The following is a 27,670-nucleotide window of genomic DNA, read 5'->3' as shown; positions in this document are numbered from 1 at the left end:
TCATGTTTAACATAATTTATATTTATTTTCCTTTGAACAAAATGTTAATAAATGTATTTGTTTCACGTCCAAAAAAGGTCATGACTTGTGGGACGCATTTTTATAAATAATTTTCATCCAAGTCTTTTGTAGAAAAAAAAAGAAAGTAAAATAGCAAACTAAAGCATCTCTAGTATGACAATATGACAACTTTTATCATATTTTTTTCTCTATAATTAAACCTTTTCTCATTTCAAGCTTTGTCTTTTTCATATATATATTGATATATATCTATATATTTTTAAAGACCTCTTTATGTCATCCCTTTAAACATCCAACTTTGTCCTACTCATCAACTCACACCACTGCTTTAGACAACAGAAAAATGTGGCAAAAAATCTCAAAAAACAGACAAAAACCAAGGAGCCGAACAGAAAACACAGAGAGTCCAACGGGTGGGGGAGGGGAGACCAGGAGAGGCAGAAAGGGGCGACTTTTAGGGGATCCCACATCCTCAGGACATATTTACAACAGAAAGGACTAGAGGAGGCAAAGAACAGCGGCTGGGGATATTTGAGGCGGGGGGTTCATCTGCATAGATCCACAGGACTCAGTCAGCTAATGATTAAGGGGGGGCAGAGCCAAACATGTGGGCAGAGAATGTATTCTCCCATCTGGGAGGCCTTAAAAGAAGGGTCAAGGGTCGTCCAACTGGGCCAGATTCAACGGTTGTTATCTGATGCCGAAGAGGAGTCACTCATACAATGCTTCCACCGCTAAAAGTATTAGAACAGATCAGCCATTAGAAAACAACAACCATGTTGTTAACGCAATACTTTCTCAGTGATTCAGCTTTGGATAAATGTCTTGTTTTTGTCCTATCGCTAGTAAAAAAGGGGGGATAAAGATGATTGACTACAAGGCGGCATTTGAAAATAGGGAAAACAGCATAAAAGTGAATGGATCAGCCCTTTAAAAACTCCTCACACTTCTTGCACACTGACTCTTTGCTAGTCAGATAAAGAACGTAACTGATCAACTCGTCGGGTGATTTTCAGAGTAGGTAGTTTGACTGACTGACTTGTACGAACTCTGAGATCCTGAAAAGCCAAACTGACCACAGGAGAACTTGTCTAGAAGAAGAAGCTAACCCTGAAGTGTTTCGGTTTCACCACTTTCTCCCCCTTTGACGCCATCAGACGCCTCATTCGGCCAAAAATCACCCAAAGATCCGGGAGCCTCATTCGTCAAGTAAAATATTTGCGGCCAACTAGAGCGGCCAGAAACCTCCTGAGTTCCAGTACTCCACAAGAGGACTCGAATAAGATCCCACGCAGGTTTCACTGCCACTTATTTAGAGGCAAAAAGGTTGATTCCTCACCCCTGTGTATTTAACCCCCTGCACAATGTCAACTGCAACTTTTGGGAGATGCTACAATTTAAAAGGCAGTATCTTTAACCTGTAGGGGGTTGAACTGAATTGGTCTCTTGACTAAAACACCACACCAGGACACAAATACATGATGTTCTTTCTGGTTGCTAATTGGGCAGATTGTAAAGATAAACTCTGAAGTGAAGGGATCAAAGTCGATGTAGAGCCCCAGAAAGACTTTAGTGAATGTCCGGATGAATAAATTTTTCTCGATATTAATAATCTAGCATGGTTACCTTAAGACAGGGAGGCCAGTTCACCAAACACCCCATTCAAATCAAAGCATCTGGTTCCCCCAAAAGTGGGCTGGCCATTCAGGGGTGAAGGACATAAGGTGAGGTTGAACCTACTTACCTACACAAAGAAGCATTGATCACCTAACTGACTGGATTGTCTGGATCAGTAGAAGTTCAGTTTAGCTTTTTTGCTTACATACCAAGGGCACAATGGTAACTTTTCTGTACTGGAGTAGGAATACAAATCTGTTCTATGAAAGCAGTTCTATGAACGACATTGAACCTTCCTTTAGTGCAGACACCTCAGAAATGAACTACCTCAACTAGCTCTAAGAGTTTTCCACTCTATATTGTCTCTTTGTTGCTAGTTCTTGGTTTGCACCAGTTCTTTGTGTTTCCACCATCTCAAACTCTAGCAATAGTACAGATGAGGTGTTTATTTGGGCACTTTTTGTTTGGCCTGAACCCTTTTCCAAACTTTGGTCTAGACTAAATGAGTGAAGTCTGGTCTGCCTTAAAACATTGGTTGTGGTTTTGAAGTTGTAAACTTTCCATGGGAAGTGTACTGAATAAATTTGGAATCTTGTGTCATAAAGACTGTATCTTAATAGGGATTTGAATGATATATTTGAGCATAATGTTGACTAAAGCAACCAGATTTCATGCAAGCACACATATCTATTTTATTCCTCAATCACATGCATATGGCACACTGTTGTCTGAGGCCACGCCTCCATTACATGCAGTTAACTTCCAAGCTCCTGAATTAGCAGGTTTTGCTAATATTATTGGGTAAATATATTACTGAATGGTTTTCATATTTAACCCTTGTGTCCAGAAATGGGGTCCAACTGACCCCACACACGTATTTGCCACAGTCTTCTACGTTTGCCTCAGTCCTCGCACGCACAAGGGTTAACTGTTTTCTATAGCAAAAGAAAATATTTATATCTATGTTTGGATATTATGCGGTTTGTTTAATCCTCGCGCGGGAAAGAAAGCTTCATGCTCGAGGGTCGCACGTTTTTTTATTCTTTCTAATAACTTTCGCGTGGTTTCGGAACTGAAATAGCCCTGCCATTGCCTTCTATGGGAAGCCAAACGTGCCAAAACGTCATGCAAAAAACATGCCAGTTTATGAGTTGGGCCTCTTTTTACACAGTTTTAAAACCACTGGCCAAAATTAGGGTTTTGATTTTGGCAGTTTTCTTATGCATGACTTCCGGTCCTCCTACTGTGACATGTGCTTGTTGTTCCGGCGTCGAGCTGAGAAGCTTGCAGGGTTGTGTCCCGGTAAATCCCAGTAATATCCTATAATTCCCATGAAAAGTTTTCAAATTGTAATAATATCTATTCCAACTATTGTGGATCATCTAATCAAAGATAATCGGCCAGAATTTTGATTTTGCAAACTGTTTTGAACTATTTTATTGAGGTGTTTTAATTGATACCTTGTAAGGTGAAAGCAGTAGGAAATTCTGGTGAAAATAAAGTGAAATTTTAAAAAACACAATTTTAGAGTTCACCATTTATCATAATAAATCTTTCACTTTAACTCAGTTGTCTTGTTGCACCTTAATCTAAGTTTATTTTTTGTGTTTATTCTTGTGTGTAAAGAGAGGCACTTTATTAGTTGAGGCATGAAGTAATTTCTTGCTAAATTAGAGCGCTTACTGGTGAGAATTAGAGCGGTTTAGGGTCGCAGGAAAACAGATGCAGACAATAAATGCCTTTTCTTAAGCTTGGAAGTTGAGAGCAAATGTTTACAACTCTGCCTCCTGCTGTTTATTTTGATATCACCCTCTGCTATGTTCTAATAAGTCCCAGCTGTCTGTTATTATAGTCAAATCTGGAGTTTGTTTATAACTTTTAATAACTAAAATGGGGATACTCGTGCATTTGTTTTGTAGGAATACTGAGATAAATAATAAAAGTTGTTTTCTGGTTGTGGAAACCCAAACTGGACCAGTTAAGAAGTGGGTTTTGCACCATCTCTGGTGAAGCAGTGGAACCGATTGGTGGGAAAAGCCTATTAATGGAGACAGGTTCATGGTTGATGAGTGAGGCTCCCTGTGTTCTGGCCTTTTCCAACTCCAGCGTTCTCCCACACAACCAATTTAACCAGTAAGACGAGCCACTGTGGTGTAAGGTGAACTAAACACTTTAGAACAAGCAGCGTCCTGTCAAAGACTAAAAAAAAAAAAAGTCAAAGAAAACGCCTCGGACAGTTGCAGTGTCACCAACTTTCCCACTTGACTCCCAACTTATCCAACTGCAGAACAAGTCAGAGGAGGAAGCGAGTCTCAGAGCACTTAAGGTCCTAAAATGCTTAGGCATGTGCCGTTGTAAGGGGTTCACAAAAGATCCAGTAGAAAAAAGAAAAAAAAACATAAGCTCGACAACAGAACACAGGAGAACCACATTTCTGAGGGAAAGCATGACCCACAACTAAAGGATGAGCTGATGCCAACAGGCCCTTGAGCAAACAACATGAACGGCACACCAATGGAGATGAAGGATTGAAAGAAGAACAGCGCGGAAATGTCAAAATAATCTGACACCCAGGGGGAAAAAGTGCAGCAAAAATCTAAAGGTAACGATGAGCTGGAATGCACACGTCATCAATGTCCGTTTCACCCATCCAGACACTGAAACCAGAGGAGAGGGAAGGTAGGAGGGGGAGGAAAACAGGGACGATATGCTAGAAAACATTTGGATGAGATAGAAACAATGAGCAGGTTTCTAGTGGCAAGAGGTCAGTTCTTCGTAGGGCCTGGTCCCCGAATATCTCGGTTGGGTCGATGTCCGCCCCCAGCCCAGAGATCTCCAGTTCAAGCCCTCCCGCGTTGTGTGATTGACGCTTCGTTTGGCAGCAGATCGCGGTGACATCTCTGGCACACCTCGCCAGATGCGTCCCTGGGAGCCATGACACTGTAAAAAGCCATAACCCCGCTCCCCGACGCCCCCCCCGTCGAGGGGTTCACTCCTCGTTCGGAGCGGCCTCCTCCGGCGAGAAAATGGCGGCCACGTCCAGCAACGTAGAGTTATGCGAGGCTGAGATGATGATGACAGTCTGTAGGAGGACGAGGGCCAGCAGGCATATCTTCAGTCGCCCGCTGCACAGTCTCGGGCTGGCGGCGGAAGTGACCGAAGCTCCCTCGGGCTGGCAGGAAGAAGCAGTCCTTTTAAGTGTGCTGCCTGAAGGGCTGTCCATTTTGGAGTCCCATCGAACGTCGCAGCACTCCGCCTCGCCGTCTGATGGATGGTCTCCCAGGAGTCCTGGGAAAGAAACGACACGGGATGAAAATGTTGACAGATGACAGCTGTGTTTGGGCTGCAACGGGACTTTTAACAAGCAGACACAATCAACAACCTGCTAACAAGCTTTAAGTTAAGAAAGTGAAACCAGATGCTGTGTGTGGGTGCCAAAGCTTTTGGAGACGGCTGTATTTCTCAGTCCAGTGCATCACTGTGTGGCCTTGTTGCTTCTGAATTGCAATGAATAGTGCAAGTCATAAGTTTACATACACCCATGTATAGGAATGTTTCAGACTTAGTGAATTTTACAACAGAGAACCAGAAGCAAAGGCTGGAAATTCAATTTTCAAATTATCTGATCGGCAGCGTCTGAATTTTACATGCAGGCTCAAAAATAAACACACACCCCACTTAAATTTAACCCTGAGGAGTTGACCGCTCTTCCTGGCAGAAGAAAGAAACTTCATTCAAGTTTGACACAGATTGAAGCATAGATGTGTCTGGTTATAAAATACAGCAGGTAAAATTAGTATTTTTCAGAGTAAATATATTTGTAGATGCATTATTGACATGAAATTTGCAACAGGTGTTGATGATAAACCAAGTAATCCATAAATAGAAGTAACTACACTTTTTAACTCATTTTTTTCCTTTTCTTTTTATGTATGAATTGCTTCATAGTAAACATTTACAAATACATTTAGTATGAAAAATTGTGATGAGTTCGATCTGCTGTAAATCTATGGAACTGGATAATTAAAAAAAAAAATCAAATTAGAGGACATTTATTCAAATATTTAAATATTTGAGCCAGTATGCATAATTTAGAGTAGAGAAAATTCACAACAGATTAAAAATTGTCCAAATTGTTGCTTTCTAAACATTATTCGAGACATTTTCACGCTGAAACGGCACTGAAAGTAAAAGAAAACGTTGCTTGTCTTCCCTCAGATAGGGAGTGATACCAGCTACAGGTGACATTTGCTCCTCTGTGGTTTAGTTACAACTGAATAAACTGTAGTAAATACAGAGAGACAAGCCAAATTCAATTTATCCATGCAATTTTCAAAATGTCCTTGGATGCTCGTGGCAGTTCTCGCTCCGGCCACTAGATGTCATCAGAAAACCTTCAGAAATGCGACTTCCAGCAGGGACACCGTGGAGTCAATCAGTGCATGAATTCATTCTCTGAATCGTTTCATAAAATGATATTTACTAGAAAAAAACGAGCTACAGGAAGTGAAGGCCAGGGTTCACACGTGCATATTGACCTGTGCAGATGAAGCTGGGGTTTCCGCCGTGGATCAGGTCGTCGTTGTCGGGCAGGATGAACGGGCAGCTCTGCTGGACCTCCAGACAGTACCGATGGCACGGTATCTTCCTCTGACAGGACTGCTTGATGTTGGGGAAGTACTGAGCACAGAGCCAGGGCTTATAGGCCATCTGAGGAGGAGGAGGAGGGAGAGAGAGGGAGGAAAATGACATAAATAGATGCAGGTTCATGATCCCCTGGAGGACTGGAGGAAGTTTTCTGCCTCTGCGTGTGTTAATATCACATCCAAACAGGAGCCAAATGACTTTTGTTTTTTCATAATAAGCAGTAATTACCTGCTTGTTTAAACCACTTACCATCTAATAGGAATGTTTTGACAAGCAAAATGGAAACCCAGCATTTAATGCAGTGAAAGCTGAGGAGATAATAGCCAGGCTAACCAGCTGCTTGCGAATCTACTGCAGGCGTTCTGCTCGAGTCGGTGTGTGTCACCGCGGTTTAAAGCCAAAACGGGTTTTCTCCTTCCAGGAAGAGCTTCCTCTGGTTTAGCTTAAGCCAGGAAGTCACATTAGGTGGACAAATTTATCAGCAGGCAGACGTGATGAGACGTGATGCAGCCAAAACCGGGTCGGGAATCGTTCTTAGTTTTAGCTGTTAATATATTATGGTTATTCAGCAGAGGCACCCATCATAGGAGACTAAAGTGCTTAAAAAGTATTTACATCCTTAAGGATTTCTATTGTTTTTGTGTTTTTGTTTCACCTAAATGTTTCAGATCAGCAAGTAAAACTTTTATATCAGACAAATAAAACGTGAGAGTAACCAAAAAGATTGGAAGATTAACACCTGAACACCAACTTAAAAAAAATGCAAACTTAAAAAAAAAACCCCAAAAAAAACAAACAAAAAAAAAACTTAAATTAAGCAATGCTCAGCCTGGTGGCCCGCCAGGCTTAAAATACACTGGAGGAAACCCTGGTGATGAAATGCTTGATTAAAAATGCAGAGTTCAAAATTATCATGGAGGCCTCTCTCGCACTTAAATATGTAATAAAAGTAGCAAAAACTATTGACATGAAATGTCAATACTAAACTTTTCACAATATAAGCATTTTTTATTTTATGTGATAGATCAACAAAGGGTTGAGACTCAAACTGTTGCCAATTAGAAAAAAAATACAAAGACTCTACAAGATTAAACAGTACCGTCAAATCAACTTTAAAAACCTGCGATTAATGTATTAAAGACTTTTTTTATTTACATTTTATGGCCTTAATTACACAAATTGAAAACTTTGAGGATGTGTGGACACAAGGGATTGAAGGAATATAACATAAGAAAGGCAAAAAGGACAAACAAGGAAGGAACCAATGCCACAAATGAGGAAAAGAACGAGGATGAAGAACAGCCTGTACTTCTATAGCGCTTTATCAAATCCAAATTCACCCATTCATGCACACATTCATGCAGTGGCAGCTACTACAGAGTAGCCAAAGCTGACCTGGGGAAGTCTGACATCCACCACCGGAAAGAAAGTTAGAAAAAAACTTTTCTCACTGAGTTTTCTGACATTTACCAAATAGAAATAATTTTGGCAATTCTAACTGGCTTAAAAAAAGAGAAGTTTCATCTGATTTAACTACAAACAATGAGAAAATAAATGCACATCTTTTAATTCGGACCCAAAAGTAAGTTAAAAACTTAAGAATTAAGCTCTCTTTACCGTATTTTAATGGGAACTTAGTTAAAGTTTGTTGTTTTAAGGTGGCAAAATGAGAAAAAGCAAGAAGCTTTACTGCTGTGAACGCCTCAGCGGAGAACATGTTGCCAACGTTGCTAATCATCGAAGCAGCACAGAGGAGCATCGGAGATGTGAATGGTGGGACGGTTTGCCGTCAGGTTCCTTGCGGTTTGGATGTTTGGTTGAATCACAGCGAGGTAAATCTTCCTCCCGTCCCCATGCGGGGACTCGGATCTGCTTCCTGTTTACGCCAGCAAACAAAGATAACAAACCCTGCGCAGACAATTATAATAATTAGAGTAATCTGATTATGGCGACGGTGATGAGAACGATAATGGAAGAGCAGTGTGCTTTGTGTAATCAAATATATTGCCGACATGCAGGACGTCGTGTTTACACTTCATGTGTGCTTTTATGGAGGAAATGTCTGGGCGCTTCAAAGCAAAACGAAAAAAAAAAAAAAGGTCAACTCTGCGTGCTTTTATTGCCTTGGTGAAAAAAACGTGTTCTGTCCATTCAGAGTATAGCATTTACACCTTTTGCTGTGTTAGAGGGGGGCTTTTGTGGATGATTCATGCAGCCAGATTAATTCCCATGATCCTCTGCGTTTGGCAGCTGTGTTCTTGTTGTAGAAGAGCTCAACAGCTGAACAGCGTGGGGGGGAAACCAGCTAAGAATCACTTATAAGATCAACCGGTCTGAGATGTTCAAGGTAAGGATTTTAATAGAAAGTGGGCGGGACTTCCTGTTCACCCCTCCCCCTCCCCCCAAAATTAAACAAATGCTGCTTAATTTAAGATGATGTTGCATAAATTCTCCCAGCGGTGAGACAATCCACCCAGGGATGCCGCAGCTTTCAAAAGAGAACCAAAACAATACGGCCGCTGCGAGACAGGAAATCTGGGTCCTCCTGAAGATGTATGCAGGCAGTTGCCAAGGTAACGGCTTTTTCTGCTTTTCATTAAAGCTCAATGGGTGCTGCCCCGCTCGCTGCCGGCTTTTGCTGTCTGTGTGCGCGCACATTTAAAAAATAAAAAAAGAAGAACTGCATCCAGGTCTGCAACTTGTGTGTGTGTGTGCGTGTGTGTGTGTGTGTGTGTGTGTGTGTGTGTGTGTGTGCTCGTGCACAGCGTGAAAAGGGAAGCGTACAAGAGCAAATTGAGTTAGTCAGGAAGCAGGCCTGGAGTCTGATTTGATCAGTCTAATGTGTGATCAGTGTGAATGGGAACCTGGCACTCAGAGTCTCTGTCGCCATGCAGCTTAGGCTGCTTCAAACAATGCACCGGAGCCCAGAGGCGCAGATGGAGCAGCGAGCTAAGCTGGTCAGCGCTCAGCTGATTCCAGCTGATTCCAGACCCAATAGGCCCATTACTGCCTTCAAAGCTTGAGTTTTGCAGAGAAATCAAACGAAACCAGAACTGGTGGTGTGGTTAAAGGGAATGTTAAGGTGTGGTATCTAACATTTCTCTACAGTGATTTCTATTGTATAAGAAGCACACAGTAGCTCCAAGTGATCTGCAGCCACTAGATATTCCTCTATAAACGCTACACTACGTACAGCTCCATTGGAAACTTGAAGGATTTTCCACCAAATATTGATTTGTGAACTGAGTTAAAACATTAGCATTGTTGTTTCAAAATTAAAACGAACTTATTTCAGGTCTGAAAGCACTGCATCATTTTCCTAATTTTGACCATTTCTCGTTTTCTGCAAATAAATACAAAATTTTTGCTTGGGATTTCAGTGGCATGTTGTCAGTAGTTGATAGAGTAAAAGAACAAGGTTCATTTTACTCAAACATATTTCTATAAAAAAAGTAAAATCAGAAAACTGATCATTTTAAGTGTCTGTCACAAAGCCTGATTTTGCTGGATGATAAATTGTCCCAGAAATGATAATATTGTTGTTTTGAGACCATTTTTAAGTGATATTGGCATATGACAATATGCCAATATTGTCATGTTTGGTCTCTCAAAGATTAAACTTTAATTTAGTAAAAATCACTTAACACTGGGAAAGAAAGACATTTCAAATGCCCCAAAACAGGAAACAAAATAGAAAGAAAAACTACTTAGAACTGAAACCATAATAAAATGGATTATGAACTCTCTCTAAATAAAATTGCCTTCTGAAAAACATTTTAAGATAATTTAAATTTATTATACAAGTAAACGATTAATTGAGCATGTCTCTACCAGTGTTGCACATCTGGATAATTTCTGCCTGTTCAGCTTTCTGTTATTCTGGTAAACATTTAACCTCCACCGACTGACGGCTAGAAAAGGTTAAGAAGTTCAGCTATAATCATTTCCTCACCAACGTAAGCAGCAAACAGAACATTCTCATGCTCCACCTGCCTCCACGAGCTTTAATTATAGCAAAAAACTTGCAAAAGAGGTGACAAAGGTAATAAAGCGCACGCATTTGTTATTATAATGGCGTATACCTCGCAAATCAAGCGCCGAGTGAGCCAAGCGGTTGGCTTGAGCTCCGACAGTTTGTAAAAACTTTAACTGAACCTGCTGTGAAGTGTCAACACTCCGTTTCGTTCCCAGCAGGACGGTCTCTCCGCACACACAAACACACACACACACACACACTCGCTCACTCACGCGGCGGCTATAAAGTGGAATGACAAGAGACGGCAACGGCGGCGGCTATAAAAAGCATGTGAGTCAGCTGCAGAGTGAGATCCCAGTTAGAAGCTGAATGACACAGATCATTACCACTCGCACAAATCACAGCTCTGGTTGAGCAGGAAGCGGCTCTCGCACTACCTGGGCTATTTTCAGCCACGTTTCTTTGTGTGATGATGGGGCCCGTCGTTTTATTTATTTTTCTTTTTCCACGGCTCCGTAAAGTACAGAGTGGAAAAGCCTCACAGCGGGGAAACAAAAGGGGTCGCCTCATCCACTGGATCAGGAATGTGCTGGTTGTTCCAGAATGTGTTGATAAAACCCCTTAATAAACTAATAAAACAGTAATAACTATCAGTTCCTTTGGGATTTTGTGACCAGAATCAATCAGAATCACTGATTTTGAGGGGCAAATTCAGAAAAACCTATAAGGAATTTTGAGATATTAACATTAAGGTAAGGTTGGCTAAAGTTAATGAGAAACCACCTTATTTGTTTAACTTTAAATACTGTTAGTCGATTATTACCCATTGGCTCGACAGAGAATGACATTTATAAATGTGACTTTTTGTTGCTCGGACGACAACTTGACATCAAGTAAGACTTCTACTACAGCAGTGTAGAAGAAGTGAGACATACTGCCACCTGCAGGTGGGAGTTAGCATCACTTAAACTCAATATTTTGGACCTTTTTTTTTTTTTTGCAGAAATTTTGCAAAAAACTCCAGAGAAAATGTGGGGATCTGTTGATTTGTGAGTGAATTTCCACAAAGGACTGGAGGAACTGGACGAAACTGCTTTGATTTGATCAAATAACATTTGAACACACAGCTATTATCTTGAGGGTTCTACTTATGTGTCCCTCTGGAGTCCAGAGGACCACATAAAGAGCTACGACGCACCAAATTTGGCCCCCGGGCCTTGAGTTTGGCACATACGGCCTAATGTGTTTTGCCACAACAATGCCCAGAAACGTGGGAGCATTTTCATGTGTTCACAACAAAAAAGAGACACAATTGACCCTGACAAAATGCTGTTGACGCAGGACTTTGATGCTCTTCCAGCTCGCTCCGAGAGTCCGCCTCAAGCCGCTGACGCAACCGCCAGATAATCCGGCAGGAAAGGCAAACAGTGTCTGCCTTCCCCCGTGCTGATGTCCGCACTCATTCCCATCCAATTCCCTGCTGATGTAACACACTGTATACAGGTGCTCTGGAAAATGACTCCGAGACAGAGCGGCCCCATCGAATTAAGCGGTGTGCAATTTCAGAGCAACCCGTGTTGGCGGATTTGCTGCATCTTCGTCCGTCCATCTCCTCGGTTTAACAGGGTCAACAGGGGTTGATGTGGAGGAGCTGGAATGTGCTCCGGAAAGTCGAGAGACAGGAAAGTCTGTCGACGAGGCAACTATTAGTCACGCAGGTCATTAATCTGGCTTCATGGGAGAGTGGCAGGAGGAAGGTGAAGGAGGAAAACCAACACTGCACAGGCCCTTGAACACACCATTCCTGCAGTGAACATGAACATAAAAACCGGCCATAAATTATGAGAAGAGGAATGGATCTAAATACGGAGGAGAAAACCTGCCAAAAACTTGACGATGAGACAGAAAAACTGAACCAACTACAGCAAAGTCCAAAACAATTGTTAGATTTTAGGTTTAAAGCAATCCTTTAGCTTCACTGACATCATATTAGCTGCGTTTCTACTGCAAATGTGCGCAAAACTTTATCAATATTCCGCTAATGTTGAAAAAAAATAAAATACAAAATAATAATAATAATTTCGCAATTGCGGTGTTTGAATTAGATAAGAAACGCCGTTAAAATCACACGAGAATAAGTTTGTTCATTAAAAAAAAACCTACTGCTCCATCATCCACCAACTACTTCCTGTTGTTTTCTTTTTTGTGGTTTCCATCAGTGGCAACAGCTGGTTGTTAATAGTGTCACTCATGTGACGCGAAAAAATTTATTTCCATTGAGGTTTTTTTAAAAATTTGTGTGTTTTCATTCAGCAAACTTATTTTCAAAATGTCAAATTGCACAAAGGCAAGGAGGCCTTCCACTTCACCAAAGATAAACCATTAAAATTACATAAACGGTTTCATTGCTGCAATGCCAATAAATATCTTTCCATTAATAATTAAAGCGACAGGATGTTTATCTTTAACATATTTATTAAAAGTGTCCCCATGTCCTGACATGACAGGATAATATCCAACTGCTCTGCCTCCTCCCTGTGGTTCTACTGCCATCTGCAGAAAAGCAATATACCAAATTAGAAACAACCAATCAGAGGAGGGACTTAGAGCTGTCAATCACTCTTGTGTATAAGACAAGAAGCAGATGATTTAGCATCTTAAAAGCTCAAATATCTGCTCTACAATTTCAGTTTTATTATCTTTCGGAGATGCCCATTTCAGAAACATCATGGTGGAATAAAAAATATATTTAAATTAATCCTATGAGGCATACGGACATATCTGGACTTTACTGTACAGAATAAAGAGATGTTTTAAAATGACCCAGTCAGTAAACAGCATGACTAACCATCCATCAATTATATTGATAGGCTCTGAGAAAGCTTGACCTCAGAGAACACGGTGTTATTGGGGTCTGGAGACGTTTGACTTTCATATGAGAATACGGTAAGTTTGGGATAAGCGGCTCCATTTCCCTGAAGCATGTTTCGCAGACGCATTCTGAGAAAACATGATCATGAATGTGCATGGGAGGATTTGCCGTCTACCTGCTTCTGCGTCACAATAAATTGGCTCAATTTAAAAAAAAAAAAAAAAATGATAGGTCTGAATCAGTCTATGATAAATAAAACCAAACACATGCATTAGAAATCAGCTTATGACACCCAGGTTGAACCAGGCTCTGAAGCAGAGCCTCAACTCTGCAGGTTTAGAGGGTTGGCAGCTGGATTAGAGCTCAGGGAGAGCGCTGGAGAGGTCACAGTGGTTTCCCTACCGATAGCGACTCCAGCATGAACTCATCCACCAAACCGGCCAACCTGAGACGTTGCTCTGCGGTGAAGATGGACAGATAAATGTCTGGAAGTGAACCAGGCTCAACTCTGAGTTTTCTTCAGCAAGGTCTTTTGCTTTTCTGCTGAGGCTGAGATACATAAAAAGGAGGAAAACAGGTTTATCTCTGAGACATAAAGCCTATGATGATGACTGGACATTTCTATGGTGAACAACTGCATTCAAGGATTAATCAGCTCCATAGAGACAGAGATCTACAGTTGTCTTCCTGATGTTTTTTCTCATGATGTCACGCAAGGAAACCGTACATTTGAGGTGTTGTGCCTCCATTTTGCTCAGATTTCTTGAAATAAAAAGTTTATGAAGACACAAGATCTTCAAATTGTGGACCAATTTGTTTAAAAGCCTAATATTACAGCATATAAACGTCACGAGTTTAATAAAAACAAATTAACAAGGTTTCCACTGTCATTACTCTGGCATTTTAGCGTAAAGAAATAATTTTAGCAATCATAACTTTTGTAAATAAGATCATGTAAATCAGGCAGAAAATCAGAAAATATGTTTGAAAAAACTCAAATGCAGAGAAAACCAAGTATTTTTGGTCCAGTTTCTAGTGCAAATATCTTGGTTCCATCTTATTTCAAGTAAACTAACTTACAAGTAACTCGTTTTAAGTAACTCGAGCTCGTTTTAAGTAAATAATTCCTTAATATTGATGAAAAAGTACAAGTTAAAAGTGAAATAATGAAATATAAGTTAAAATGTCTTGTTCTACTAAAATTTCAGCTTCTATTTCTTGCTGAAAAGTTATTTGTAAGTTAGTTTTGTCTATTTAAAGTGAAATAAGATATTTACACTACAAATTAGACCAAAAATACTTTGTAATATTTTGTGTTTTTCAGTCTACAAACCAAAAGGAATAATCTAAGAGAAATAAAGTTATAAGTAAACAAAATATACAGTTAAATGTATTTTTTTTTACTGATATTCTATGACAAAAATAAGTTGTTTGTAAAAACTTTTGAAATTGATGCAGAGCTCCTTTTCCACTTCATATGAGAATAATCCTAGTGCCTGATGGTGCAAAAAATGTATAGAACGATTATGTTAAAAAATTAAAGACTTCCGTAATAAAAATGATGAAGCTCTAAGATGCTGGCTCAGTGGAAGGAAATAAGATTCATTCATAATTCATATCGGGTATCATTGAGCATGTAATGATGTGGATTGGAAAACTTTTATCCAGAGTTCTCCCTCTGGGGATCATAAATGTTTGGACCCCTTTTCTTTAAAACTGTTGGGACCCAGCCACGAAGAAACACGATTAATCCCAGAATGAAGTACTTATACAATCCTTTAACCAACGTATACAACTTTACATCAGATTGCTCAATGTACCATGACAGGTGGGTATTAAAACATTTAGTTTGCACTGTGTATTGCAGGATTTATAAATTGCTTGAGTGCAAACAGGCCATGTCATCAGCAGGCTTGTGGTGTAAACATTTGTTTTATAAGGTTAATGATAAGTAAAGTCATTTTATGTGAGCTCAGTATGTTTTATCCGAGTTTTTCCTTTCCTCTTTTCACATTAAACTACATAGAATTGTCCATAAAATGTGCTAAACGACATTCGTTATCGTAGCAGCTAATGCTAAGCTAAGATGACTTTTATTGATTTGGCTGAAGAGCTTCATGTCGCTGCTGTAGCACACAAATGACGCTCCCAAACAATTTATATTATATTTATGCTGTGTTACTGTGTGATGTAAGCTAATCTTTGTTAGCTAAAGGCTATTTTGGTTCATTTTCAGATTCCCAGTTTGGTTTCTCATTGCAGTTTATATTGAAATGTGACATAATTTCACCATTTTTAATGGTTGTTTTTATTCTTCAACCTGCTTTACTTTCAGCAGGTTAGGTTCATTATTCTTTCATTTCCTAGTTTAGTTGAGTTACTATTTTAACTGAAATAATTAATGTTTTTGCTAATAAACTCATCTTATCTGATATTATTCCACCGGTATATTCAAATGCAGTGCGAATATGTTAGTACTGAACTTAAATCCTTCATCTATTTCATAACTAAGCCTTATCAGACTGAAAACTATTTCCTGATAGTCATCTGGTTCCCAAATTGTTAAACCAAACCAACTGTTGCGCAACACAATCAATCATTTAACTTCTGGACAAACTACTTCCTTTAAAAATCTGGTAGACAAAATATTTGCAGTTGAGCACGAAAGCTGATGCAACCAAATGGGAAATGAGAACAAGCTTCAAATTGCTGCAACTGCTATTCTAATCTGAACGCCACTGAAGAGTTGGGAGAAGGGTCTCGACAGGCTGTACAGCAGCTCTCAGCTCAGGTGGCCACTTTGCGGATCCGACCAGGAGAGGTTCTGAAGAGGAGGTCGAGCAGGAGGATCGTAAGGACCGTTGGTGGCTCTGTTAATGGGGTGACATTCAATCCATACTTGCTAAATGGAAGATAACTCTCAGCCAGATCGTTACGTGTTTCGTCTGCAACGTTATGGCTCAGGAAGTTGCTAATGCTCTGCGTCAGTTTCCTGTTTTCAGCAGTAAAGTTGTTACTGTTGCATTTTTAACCAATGATATCGAGACTTATCAGCAGATACTCTGTCTAAAAAGCTGCCTCAGAACACAATAGTTGGCCAAGCAAATGTACCATATGGAAAACAATACAGAGCTACAATGGTAACTGTGTTGTTTGGTAGCTTGAGACCCAAACACAAGATTCATGTTCAAATCAATAACATGAGCAATAAAGATTAAACACTAGGATTTCAAAAACTTAAGAACAGAGCTAAGAAACTATTGTATTGTTGCTATTTATTAGTTTTTACATGCAGGACGGCCATGTTGGATCTTTAGGTCACATTTGAATAAAGAACCTTTGCAACCTTTCTGAGCCTTTTTTATTTCTTCTGGAAATAGCCAATCTAGAAGACTTTTCTTGGCTTTGTTACAAGAAATAGCTTGGCTTTGTGAATAATTTATTCATACCCCCGGTAGATTTTGGATCAATTAATCTTTTTAATTCGTTCATTTGAACTGAAACTAATATTAACATTTTGAGAGAATCTGGTGATTGTAAGGAGGCCTTTCAGCCACAAAGACTTGGAGCTCAACTCCACAGACAGATCATCAAAATACCAATAAAAATCTGCAAAACGGTTGTCAACAATTATAAAAAGACTCTGACGGAACACCAATACATCAAATCCTTTGATTATTGAGCAGCTTTGGTATATAAATTATCTCTAATATCCCATTTTTCAATAGAATGTCAAAAAACATTTTTTTTTATTGCAAATATGTTTCCACAACTCTCCCCCTGCCTCACCTGATGCTCCACACTGCTGGTCAGCTAGCTGAAAGGAAGCTACTAAACAATTCCCTCATTAAAAGAAGCCAAAACACAAACTACACAGGTGCCACCTGTCACTCTTCTTAAGTTTTTAACACTAGACTAGCTGCACAAGCTAGTTACTTCCTAATCTAAGCTTCTTTTAGATTAGCAGAATAGTTACTCTGTTTGTGGTTAGTTGAAAAGTAGTACTAAATTTCCAAATTTGGAGAATTTGTTGCTTTTCCTTCCAATTATACACTACATTTTGATTACACTTAATAACTGAGATTTTAAAGAGATACATAAAGTCCAAAAAAATAATATTCTGTGGCTGGCAATTCCTCTAACAAGACAACATCAGCCTCAGTCATTGTAATGGAGCTTAGCATACAATCTGAATATACATACACCAGGCCTGGATAGAAACAGGTCTATATGGTCAAATTAATAGGAAATACAGGTCATAATCACGCAAGAGTAACCAACAAACCCCCGACGCTCTACAAACATCCCCACCCTGCGTCTAATACACGTTTTATTAGCCAAACTCTGCTGTGTAATGAAATAACATTAACACAAAGCAACGGGGCTGCGCTTTCAGCCTCATATCTGCCCCAGCAAAAACAATCCACTTAAATATGTACGCAGACAATAGCACCGTCACACTAATTGATGTCACGCACTAAATGAATGAAGGCATTAGTCTGATCCTTTTCATGGGAAAAGAACATCCTGCTTGAAACATCTTCATTTTCTCACAGTTTATGAAGGCAAGCTAATGAATGTTTTGACTATAATTAAATTCTGCATGTTCCATTATTGCCTGAACAGAACAGCTTGGCAGCTAAATGCGAGCCATCTCCGGGGAGGATTTTTGAAAGAATTAGTCACTAAGACACATCTGTCCGTGTTTTCTTCAGGACAACATACAGTAATTCAAAGAAAGCAAAGGTACATGATGGGGATCTACATTTATTTATTTAATATTCGGTTATGAAAAAGTGTCTTCTTTAAACGGGTTATCTACCCAGTCAGGACCGTTCGTTTTTAATCAAATTTAAATGTTGCCAGCAGATCTGAATCGAGCGCCAAGCCCTGATTGGTCGACAGAGGAAATTACATCACTTGATGCAGCTTAGCCACTCCCTCTTTGAAACATCCAGAAAAGACAGACATAAATTTAACACACATACTATCTCTGCAAAAATAATTTCCTGATGCAGCTAATATGATGATTTTTCACCAGAGAAAAACTGGACTACATGTGAATAACTACAGTGATATTTTCAATAAAAAACTGAAGTATTAGCAAAAAGTTTACATCTGAATAACAGTATTGTTCCCATTTTGACAAAAACATAATTTTATCAGTTACAATGAAAAACTTCTATGTATTTATTAGATTGATGTGATAAATCAACTCTAAGTAGCGTAGATTTGTAAAGTTGTAAAAAAAAAACAATACGTCATTTTTTAACCAAAAAAATCTGAAAAGTGTGAAGTGTGTGTTTGGTAACTTGACTAATGTGCTTAAATGAAATCCAGGTCAACCAAATGCTTAAAAAAAGTCACATAATTAGTGAACAAAATGAAGAAGACAAAGCCAACAGATGAAGCAATGAAACACGGTAGTGGCAGGATCATGCTGTGGTGATGTTTGGAACGTGAAGGAGTTTAGTGTAGATGGGAAAATGGATGGAGGTAAACACAGGGCAGGCTCGGAAGAAACCCCAATGTTTCGGTTAGCACATTAGCGTTTTTGCTAACTTTAAAAACATATTTACATTTTTCCAGATAAATTCTAAAGCGTTAATTTATTTGGTCAATTTGTAAACTTTCAGCTGAATAAAGTTTGACATCTGTGTTGAAGGATTACTTATGAAATAGTTGCACGTTTACGCTCCTGCTCTTATTTTCGAAGTGGGTGAAGACTGTTTACACAGCAGTTTCATTTCTTCCACTCATGATATTTACTTTGTACCCAGAATGCATTGGTGTAGAATTACTTCAGCATTAGCTTCCATTAAATACCATGTTGCTATATCAATGTAGCGTTAGCAAAACTAATGTTTATCATTAGTGCTTTAAGGATGAGGCAGCTCACTTTTTAGGTAGCAGAGCTCACAACTCCCTACATCCATAAATACAGTCAAAGCTAAATTAAAAGAATATCTAGCAGAAAATGCTACTCACAATATAACGGCAATGCTAATGCAGAGTCCAGATGCTGATGCAAATCCGGCTCAGTGCTACATAAGAGGCTACTGAATCCATTTGAATGTCTGCAGCAACTTCATGGCAAAACAAACACAGCTAGCTAGCTGGAGCTTAAATAAAAATGGTGCATTAGATTTATTTAACTTACAGAAAACTGATTTTCCTTGGTGGTAGTCAAAGTGTTTTCTAATGCTAACATTATGGGAGATGTTGCTAAAAATCTTTTAACTAATCTAAATTGTGCTGTAGAAAATTTAGTTTAAACTTAAGCAGAACCAATCATGTTCCTATCAACAGCGATTACCGCTAGCCTTCATTGACAACATTATCAAATAGACGACTCATCTGTAACTAAAACGCCACACAGGTGAAAGGAGTCAGATCGACAAGCATCTACATTAACCTTTGTATGTATATTTTGTTTTGCTTCAGGTGGATCTGAACCGCTCCCCGGTGGACAGCAGCAGCTCACAGCTGTGAAGCTTTCCGCTGTCTCCTCTCTCCCATCCTCATTAGCATTCAGCTCAGGGCTCGGCCCATTCATAAATGTGGCTGTCCCGGAGTGGGACAGGCATTGCGCGGGGACAAATCCCCCTCCAAGGTCAGCATCCACAACCGCCGCAGGAAGCCACAATGGCGGAAAACCCACGTGAGCGCACCGCTGTGGGTTCTCGTAAACACCCAGGCAGGCAGGGAGTGCACTGAGCTGCAACAGTCTGTCAGTCACCGACGCACTGAAGGCTTAGCAGGCTCGGTTTCAAAGGGACGACGTTAAAGTTTCTGGTTGCACCAAGACAAAAATTACAAAAGTGTGAATCCTTCAGTAAGCCACATAAATGACACATTTGTGTGTAACTTCTTCGCCTGCGTCTTGTCAAGTGGGAGGTACCGTGGGGTGAGTGAGAGCAAATCAAAGCAGCAGCAGCTCCTGTATGCAATCCCCTTCCTTTCTCACAGTCGGTTTGATGTGTACAGGCAAAAATCGGTGCAACACAAAGCAAACGTCAACCGGCCAGATCCAGAATCACAGCCAGCACAACTGAGGCAACGCAGAGCAACTCCTGAACCATCACCGAACGAGAAGATTTCAGAGATACCCCAACAGTTTGGCAGCAGATCATTTTATAAACACAGTCCCTAAAGGTTTACAAAGGTAATCATCGGTTTCCAACCAAACCGCATTAGTATTCCTCTGAGGTTTCTGATGAATGTAAATGAAATACTTGCTTTCCTTTTAGCAAAACTAGGTGTCTCTCTGGCTGCTTAATGCTCCATTATGTCCCCCAGCTTGTAAATGTTTAATGCTGGCCAACTGAGGCCAGACACTGGTGAAAGCATTCAGGGCTCAATACCACAACAACACAGAGCCAGGCCAAACATATCAGACATTAAAGATGTGAAAACACTCAAAGTAGAAATAATGTACCTGGATATGACAGCAGGAGGTTGGTAATCGGGGGTAATAACTAATTATATTACTGAATATTACTGTTTATTGGTAATATTCTACCCAGAGTGGGACATTAGTGATATAAAACTCCATAAAGAATAAGATTAGCTATAAAACAGCATAAAAACCTGTGTTAATTACCTCCTGATATTCACTGTTCAACAAGCACTGATGTGAAAAATAGTAATATTCACATTTGGAATGTATATTTACTATTAAGGCAACTTTTAAAGCCACTTGGTTCCTCCGGAGTTTGTAGGAATTAATTTTTTTCATGATGCTACCGTCGCTGTATCACCATGGGGACAGGAGGTTAAGGGTCACGCAAGATACTAAAAAGACTAAAATTGCAGTTTCTGGTTGTAACAAAACCCATAAAATCTCAAGACCGTGGAAGAGATTAGCAAAAATCTGTAAACAGGTCATGTGGTACAGTCAGACAGGCTCGGATAGAGACATCGCCGCTCAGCCACTCGCCCTATTTGGGTCGCAGGAGCTGCCTACTATCAAATAAAGGACGAGAAAACACAGAGTGCTCAGTGTGAATCAATAGAGATCAACTTCCTGGTATCGCCACTGCCCATCCCTCAGTAAAGAGCTGAGATCAATGCCGATGTGTGTGGTTGACAAGGATCTAGAGCCGTAGGACGCCGCGGCTTATGTCCTCCTTCTCACTTAAGCGCATCGCTGGCTAAGATCAGTGTTTCAGTTTGATATCAAGAGCGTGCGGAGCAAGGGATTGGAGTACTGATGCAGTGAAAGCGGGGTCAGAAGTAGCAGGAACATGCAGGGGAGGGAAAAAAAAAAAAAAAAAGGTTTCAGGAGAAGCAGGCAGATAAAAGCCGCTGAGTTCCTCCGACTCTGTGACTACTTAGTCATGCAGGTGCCTTTGAAATCCACAAATGAGTAAAAGTACCAGGGAGGATCCGGGGTGCAGACAGATGTACTGCCAGTTCATTATTCTTGTCAAATAATTATGAGTTAGGAAAAAGTGCGGATATTTTGGTCTCGTGCAGAGATAATGTTGGGCGGGCGCCGAGACATTTTCCTCCTGGAGAGATCCGAAATGAAGACATGGGCTTTCAGGGCAGCTGGGGGGTCTTTCCCGGGGACAAGTAGGTTTTATTTGATTAAAAAGGTGACTTTTTTGCATCATTTCAGATCATTATTATTACAGTAATTACAACAAACAAGGCAGACTGTTGAGTGAACTGCAATTTTCCCATCCTACGTAGACATTTTGACAGAAACTGCGCCTGGCTACTCTGTGGGGGTAGCCAAGAGACAGCTGGAGGATTTTCTGTAGCCGCAGACAATTATACAACTTCCTGAGGTCTGTTTTCTACAAAAAATATAAAATTACTTCATGTTTTTCAATATAAACTACCTGGACAACAGCAAAATAAGTCAAAATGCAAAATATAAGCAGCCCCTGCCTTTAAAGTGTACTTTATATTTTGGCTAAAAACTAAATATTAATTGGGTATTTGTATGATATAGTGACATCTAGTGGCTTAAATTAAAATTTGCAACCAAATAAAGTTTTTCCACACACAATTTTTCCATATGGCTTCATTTATTTAATTAAACAAACAAGATGTGTAATTTGAAGTGGTGGGTAAACTTTCACTAATGCGCCAACAGCGTTTTTGCTAACTTTGAAAACATTTAGCACACTTAGCTTAATTTTTGCAGATAAATTACTTAACTGTTCTGTAAGCTTTCAGCTGAATAAAGTTTGACATCTGTGCTTTAGTAGTTAAACGTCATGCTCTTATTTTGAAGAGGGTATCTCTATTTCCTCTCCTAATTTTCTCTCTTTTTCCACAATAACTTATTTCAAAACAAAGAAACATGGGCAATAAAGAACATAAATATACATAAACATAATACAATATCTAAGGGCATTACAGAACAAAATTAAATTAGTGCTCATAGTGATGTAATTTGAACTGCAGTTAATGCATTAGCACTAGCTTATGCTAAATAGCATGTTGGTGCAGCGCTTTAGCGTTAGCAAAATGAATGTTTATGATTACGTGTGGTAAGTGTTCAATCATTTTACAATGTAACAAAGACTAGATCATATTTTATTATGTCTTTATGTTCAATCTTGTAGAAATTAAAATGTGTTAGCTTCACATTCATTATGACTTTAAGGAAATTTTTTCCCATTCAAACACAAACCCAACTTCAGTTTATAAAGGTTCCATACAAACTAAAAAGACAACTAGAAATTTACTTCAGTTAGCTGGAGAAACTAAATATTTTCAACAAACTTTTTCATATTTTCTGTGGAAATAATTCATGTTTCATGATCCGACTACATGATTCGGTTCTAAAGATTATTATCTTTATTCAGAAGATAATATGGAGATTAATCGAGGATAAACGTGAACTAAACTTACATCGACAACTTTAAAAGTCATTTTAATTTTTAACAGACACCAAAAACCGTATTCTTCATAATTTAAAAACAACCAAACAAAATACTTCAACAAGTATTGATTTACAATCAATGTTAAAGCAAAACTTGACCCTGAATAGTTTGAATGGAGGTTATTTTAAATGATAAAGTGACTTTTATTTAGAAGTACCTTAATAAAACGTATTTATTACAAATGCAGGGCATACTTTTCAGACTTTTCAGGTAAAAATCTGACTTTATGACCGTAAAAGTGCAAAAGTTCATGGTGTAAGAGTACTTTAATCAGAATTTAATGTCTGAAATATTACATCTGTTTTATCTGTTTGGGAAATCGCAAAAATAATGTTTCTTTTTCAAAAAGCCTCAATGGTGGCCGGCTTTGTTAACGTCAGAAGCTTCATTGTTTTCTGACGCTGTGAGTCGTTACCTACTTCTGCTTTTTCCAATGTTCTGTCAGCATGAATGAGTGAATGAGTGAATGGGGGGCTTCCAGAGAGTCAGATGATGGAGGATCCCATTGCGAGGAGCCGCAAACGCCGGCCGTGTTCGCCGTGTGATGCTTCACCTGAGGCTAGAGGAATCAAAGCACCACCTGCGGACTGCCGGAGATGCTCCCGTTTAACGAAACGACTCAAAAATGTCAGGGATCGTCTCCCTGGCAAACGCTTCCTGTGAGCGAGACAATACGGCGCGGATCCGTTTCTTTAATGTTCTCACACTTTGCAGCTCGGCAGGTGGGGGGTCGGAGGGTCGAGGGGGTTCTGATCTCACAGGGAAAACGCACGAATCCGTCAACTTAAACCGCTCACCCTCTCCAAGGCAGGTAGCCATTAACTCCACCAGAGCGCCACATTATCGTTTGAGTCATGCTGCTCTTTCTGTAACACATAAAAGGCCCAGAGAAAACCTATAATCAACAAAGGTGAAGGATAATGGTCACTGTTAAGGAAATTAGCAGCATGACTAAATGATTGTTTTCCCTACAAATGCCAAGGGGGTGAGCGCCTTGAGAACGGATCCGAGGCCGTTGGAGGATGAAAACATGAAATCAAGTTCAGGAAAACAGAGATTATGATGGAAAGAAGAAACTCATCCTCTAAAAACAAACATGTAAATAGAGTTGGATCAGTGTTATGATGGTCTAGTCAAAGTCCAGATGAATTGCAAGGGGGTATCTGTGCCAAGACTTAAAAACTGATTCTTTCCATCCAATCTGCATGTGTCATTTCCTTTCCACTTTACAATTATCCACTACTTTGCGTTGGTCTAATTCATAAAATCCCAATTAAATAAATGAAATATTAGAGTTACAATATGCTAAAATGTCTTATTTTAATGGATAGGAATACTTTTTGCAAAGCATTATATCCTAAAGATGCGAAAAACTAAACAGTATAAAAATAAAGGCAGATAATCTGGTAGTTTTTTGGGGGTTTCTTTAGTTTTTCCGCCAATGCAATGTGAGTCTGTTACTAGTTGGGTGAATGGAGGCCATCTGGGATTGGCCAGGGCTTCTGTGAATGGAGCCGGTGTAGCGCCATTCAGCAGAAGAAGGAGAAGAAGGAGAAGAAGAAGAAGAAGAAGAAGAAGAAGAAGAAGAAGAAGAAGAAGAAGAAAAAGAAGAAGAAACAGCTCGGCGCTGTCCGCGGTGCTGAACTGAGCTGCAGGCAAATCAAACAAACCCAGAAGAGACGAGCGGCCTGCTGATGTGCAAACACACATAAAAAAAAAGGACTTCCGGCACATTAGGCAGGGAAACCACCTCTTGACTTTAATGAAACTGCACTCGATGTGGAGTAGGGCGGCCACGGTGAACACCTGTCGGACTGCGACAACACACACACACACACACACACACACACACACACACACACACACACACACACACAGGGCTCAGAGGATGTTTGCAGAAGCTATCAGCCTTATTGTATAGGTTGAGGCCGATTGCAGATTATGCGCTAAAAATAAAATAAAAAATAAGGGATTCACTAGCGGGGCCTCCATCTGCACTAAATACAATGAGGAGATGAATGAGACCGGGAGTCTCCTTGGATCTGACACCCGTCTCCATGGCGACAGGAGCAGGAGGACCAAAACTGGCATCTATCCGGGCCCAAATCAACAGATGGCCACCACATCACCCCCTCCTCCTCCATCCCCTCCCCTCCACCTACCTTGCACTGCTCCATGCATGTCCTCACCGAATAAGCCCCCGGCTCGTATTTCTCCGTCAGGAGCTCAAAGTCCTCGTATTTCTCCTGGGCGTGCTGGTCGTAGCGCTGGTACGCCTGGACGCACTCGCCGCATCGCGTCGCGTCGCCGTCCTCCAGCGCCCGGACGCTGCAGTTCAGGTTGTCCGGGCTCTCCGAGCCGTCGAACAGGTCCAGCAGGGAGTAGGAGTTACAAAAGGACAGGTACAAGTCGCTCATGTTAGCGACCCGCGGGCCCTGCTTGTCGGAGAGGCCGCGGCACAGGTCGTCCGCATCCGCGAAGGCGAAGCAGTTGCCGGACGAACTGTCCCGGTGGCGAGTTTCGAGGCGACACAGATGTTTGGTGGAGTTTCCTAGAAAAATAGCGTGGGGGTTCTCTGTGAGGTTGATGTGCACCGAGTGGGTGTGGGGGGAGCGGAGGTGGGAGGACGCGAACTTGTCCGGGGTTCGGGCCAGCCTGGCCTCGGCGCAGAACCACAGGCGATCAGAGAGGAGGACGGTGAGGAACAGGAGAGATGCCAAGGACAGTCGCCATCTCTGCGCCCTCTCAGAGTCGGTGAATGGCTTTTGGTGGTCGCGAGGGGGCTCGAGCCAGATTTGGAAGCCGTCGTCGTCTTCTTGCTGCCAACACGTCCCAGCACCCCTGGTCATATTTTGGGAACCGGCCGACTCCACCGTGGGGGCTCCTCTGCCGCAACAGTCATGGACGTCGGGAGCCGATCGCGTTTTCCTCCCCTTAAGAGTCGGCTAGTGGGTTGTCCCGGCTTTCCGTCGCGCTCAGCGGAAATTCCCATCCAAAGGAGCGTGGGCCGGGTGGGAAATCAGACTCCTGCGACCGCGGGCCGCATCCTCCATGGCTGTCCTCCCGTCCGCCCCGAGCTGCCGCGCGGCGCCGCTCCGCTCCTCTGCGTAGCCGCGACTCCGCTTTTAGAAACACTCACTGACGCGCTTACGTTTTCCCCGGCCTCGGTCGTGCGCGGACAAGGGCGCTATCGTCTTCCAACATGGCGAAGGACTGTTGCCTTTTTGTGTCAGCGCGATGGGGCCTAGCTACAGCCTGCTACAGACGTCTTTTTTTCTTTTTCAAGCCCTCGCCGTCTTCATCAAGTTGCCGCCATGTCCGCCAAGAGACGGTGTGTGTTTGCAGCATCCTGCGTCAACTCGGCCACGACACGTAGCCTTACTTCCGGTTGTAAATTTCACAATAAGATTTCGCAAGTTGCTGTTTTTTTTTCTGTTTTGGGGTTACATTTGGGGTCATTTTATTTTATCGTATATTGTATATATATTCTTGTCTTGATTCTTGATAGTTATAATGTTCCTTGAGCAAAAAATATAAACATTCATTTATTTTTCTTTTTTATTATTGACTTTGGCCCTACCATATTTAATAAACATTAATGTAGGGTTAATAACTTTTTATATTTTTTAATAAAACAGGACCAGACCTCAATCCAAAATTTTGTTGATTATGATTTATTTGTAAAAGCAGCAAGAAAGTAAAACATGGTAGTGAATACTTTTTATAGGCACTATGGCATTTCCAAAGCAAGATGCTGCCACCATGTTTCAAATTATATCTTTTAAATGCACACATACATAAAAATCTAAACTGTGCTTCTTCTTTAAAAGAAAAATTACTTTTCCAAGTTTCCTTATATTTTGATAGTCTTCTTCAGGAAGTACTAGTTACAGTGAATTGGCAAACAAAATGACAAACAATCAAGAATCCTACTGCTATGACAAACATAGATGATGTGCATAAAACTCAGCTTAAAATTATTTGACTATAGCTATGAAAGTTAAAAGAAAAAAACCCCCAAAGCCCTTTGTCCCTGCTCTTTAAAGAGTTAGTGTATTATTTAAAAGTAAAAGTTTTTAAAGAGTAAAACGGATTTTAATTAACTAAGATTAGCTGATAATTAATTATTAAATCTTAAAAATATTAAAAGTGTAAATTTTGAAAACAATTTCAGTTTAGTCCAAAGGTAAACGAATACTGCATTTACAAAAAATGCAGTATTTTTAAACTGTATATTTTAGAAATATACAGTTTACTGTAAATAGTATGACTAAAAATTTAAACGGTTTTGGAAAAAGACTTCCTAATTTCCAAGGGAAATTGAATGCACCTTTCTTTATCCGGCTCAGTTTAAAGTGTTGATGATGTAGCTAGGCTAACCATAACAGTGCTACACATTACGGTCATAATGAAATATGCAAACCGAATTTTCTCGAATGTTTTATAGTTGCTCAAATTTTCAAATTTCACACGTAAGGACAACCTGTGCTTTTCAGTCTCATTGCTTTGTTTTATTTTGAAGGTCTTGCCGCCTGATATCCGTTATCTTCCCCCAGTAATCTCGTGAACCTGACGAAGCTTCTCCAACTCTGACGTTATGCGCGCGCACAGCAGCCGTTGCAACCGTCGTTCAAG

At 40.4% G+C, this 27,670-nt stretch overlaps 1 protein-coding gene across 1 annotated transcript; it reads right to left on the bottom strand.

Moving 5' to 3' along the window:
• On the bottom strand, positions 1 to 26,502 carry LOC103155840 (transmembrane protein FAM155A-like). Its single transcript, XM_007577693.2, has 3 exons — positions 25,198 to 26,502; positions 6,177 to 6,348; positions 1 to 4,926 (listed from the first exon to the last, which is right to left on the bottom strand). Exons 1-3 carry the CDS (start codon positions 25,882 to 25,884, stop codon positions 4,628 to 4,630), a joined length of 1,158 nt encoding a protein of 385 aa, XP_007577755.1. The 5' UTR covers positions 25,885 to 26,502; the 3' UTR covers positions 1 to 4,627.
• Positions 26,503 to 27,670: the final 1,168 nt, after the last annotated feature.

The sequence above is a fragment of the Poecilia formosa genome, unplaced genomic scaffold, assembly GCF_000485575.1.
Source record: "Poecilia formosa unplaced genomic scaffold, Poecilia_formosa-5.1.2 Scaffold451, whole genome shotgun sequence".
Taxonomy (NCBI): Eukaryota; Metazoa; Chordata; class Actinopteri; order Cyprinodontiformes; family Poeciliidae; genus Poecilia; species Poecilia formosa.
The sequence above is the reverse complement of the archived record's forward strand: the minus strand, read 5'-3'. Positions and strand labels throughout refer to the sequence as shown.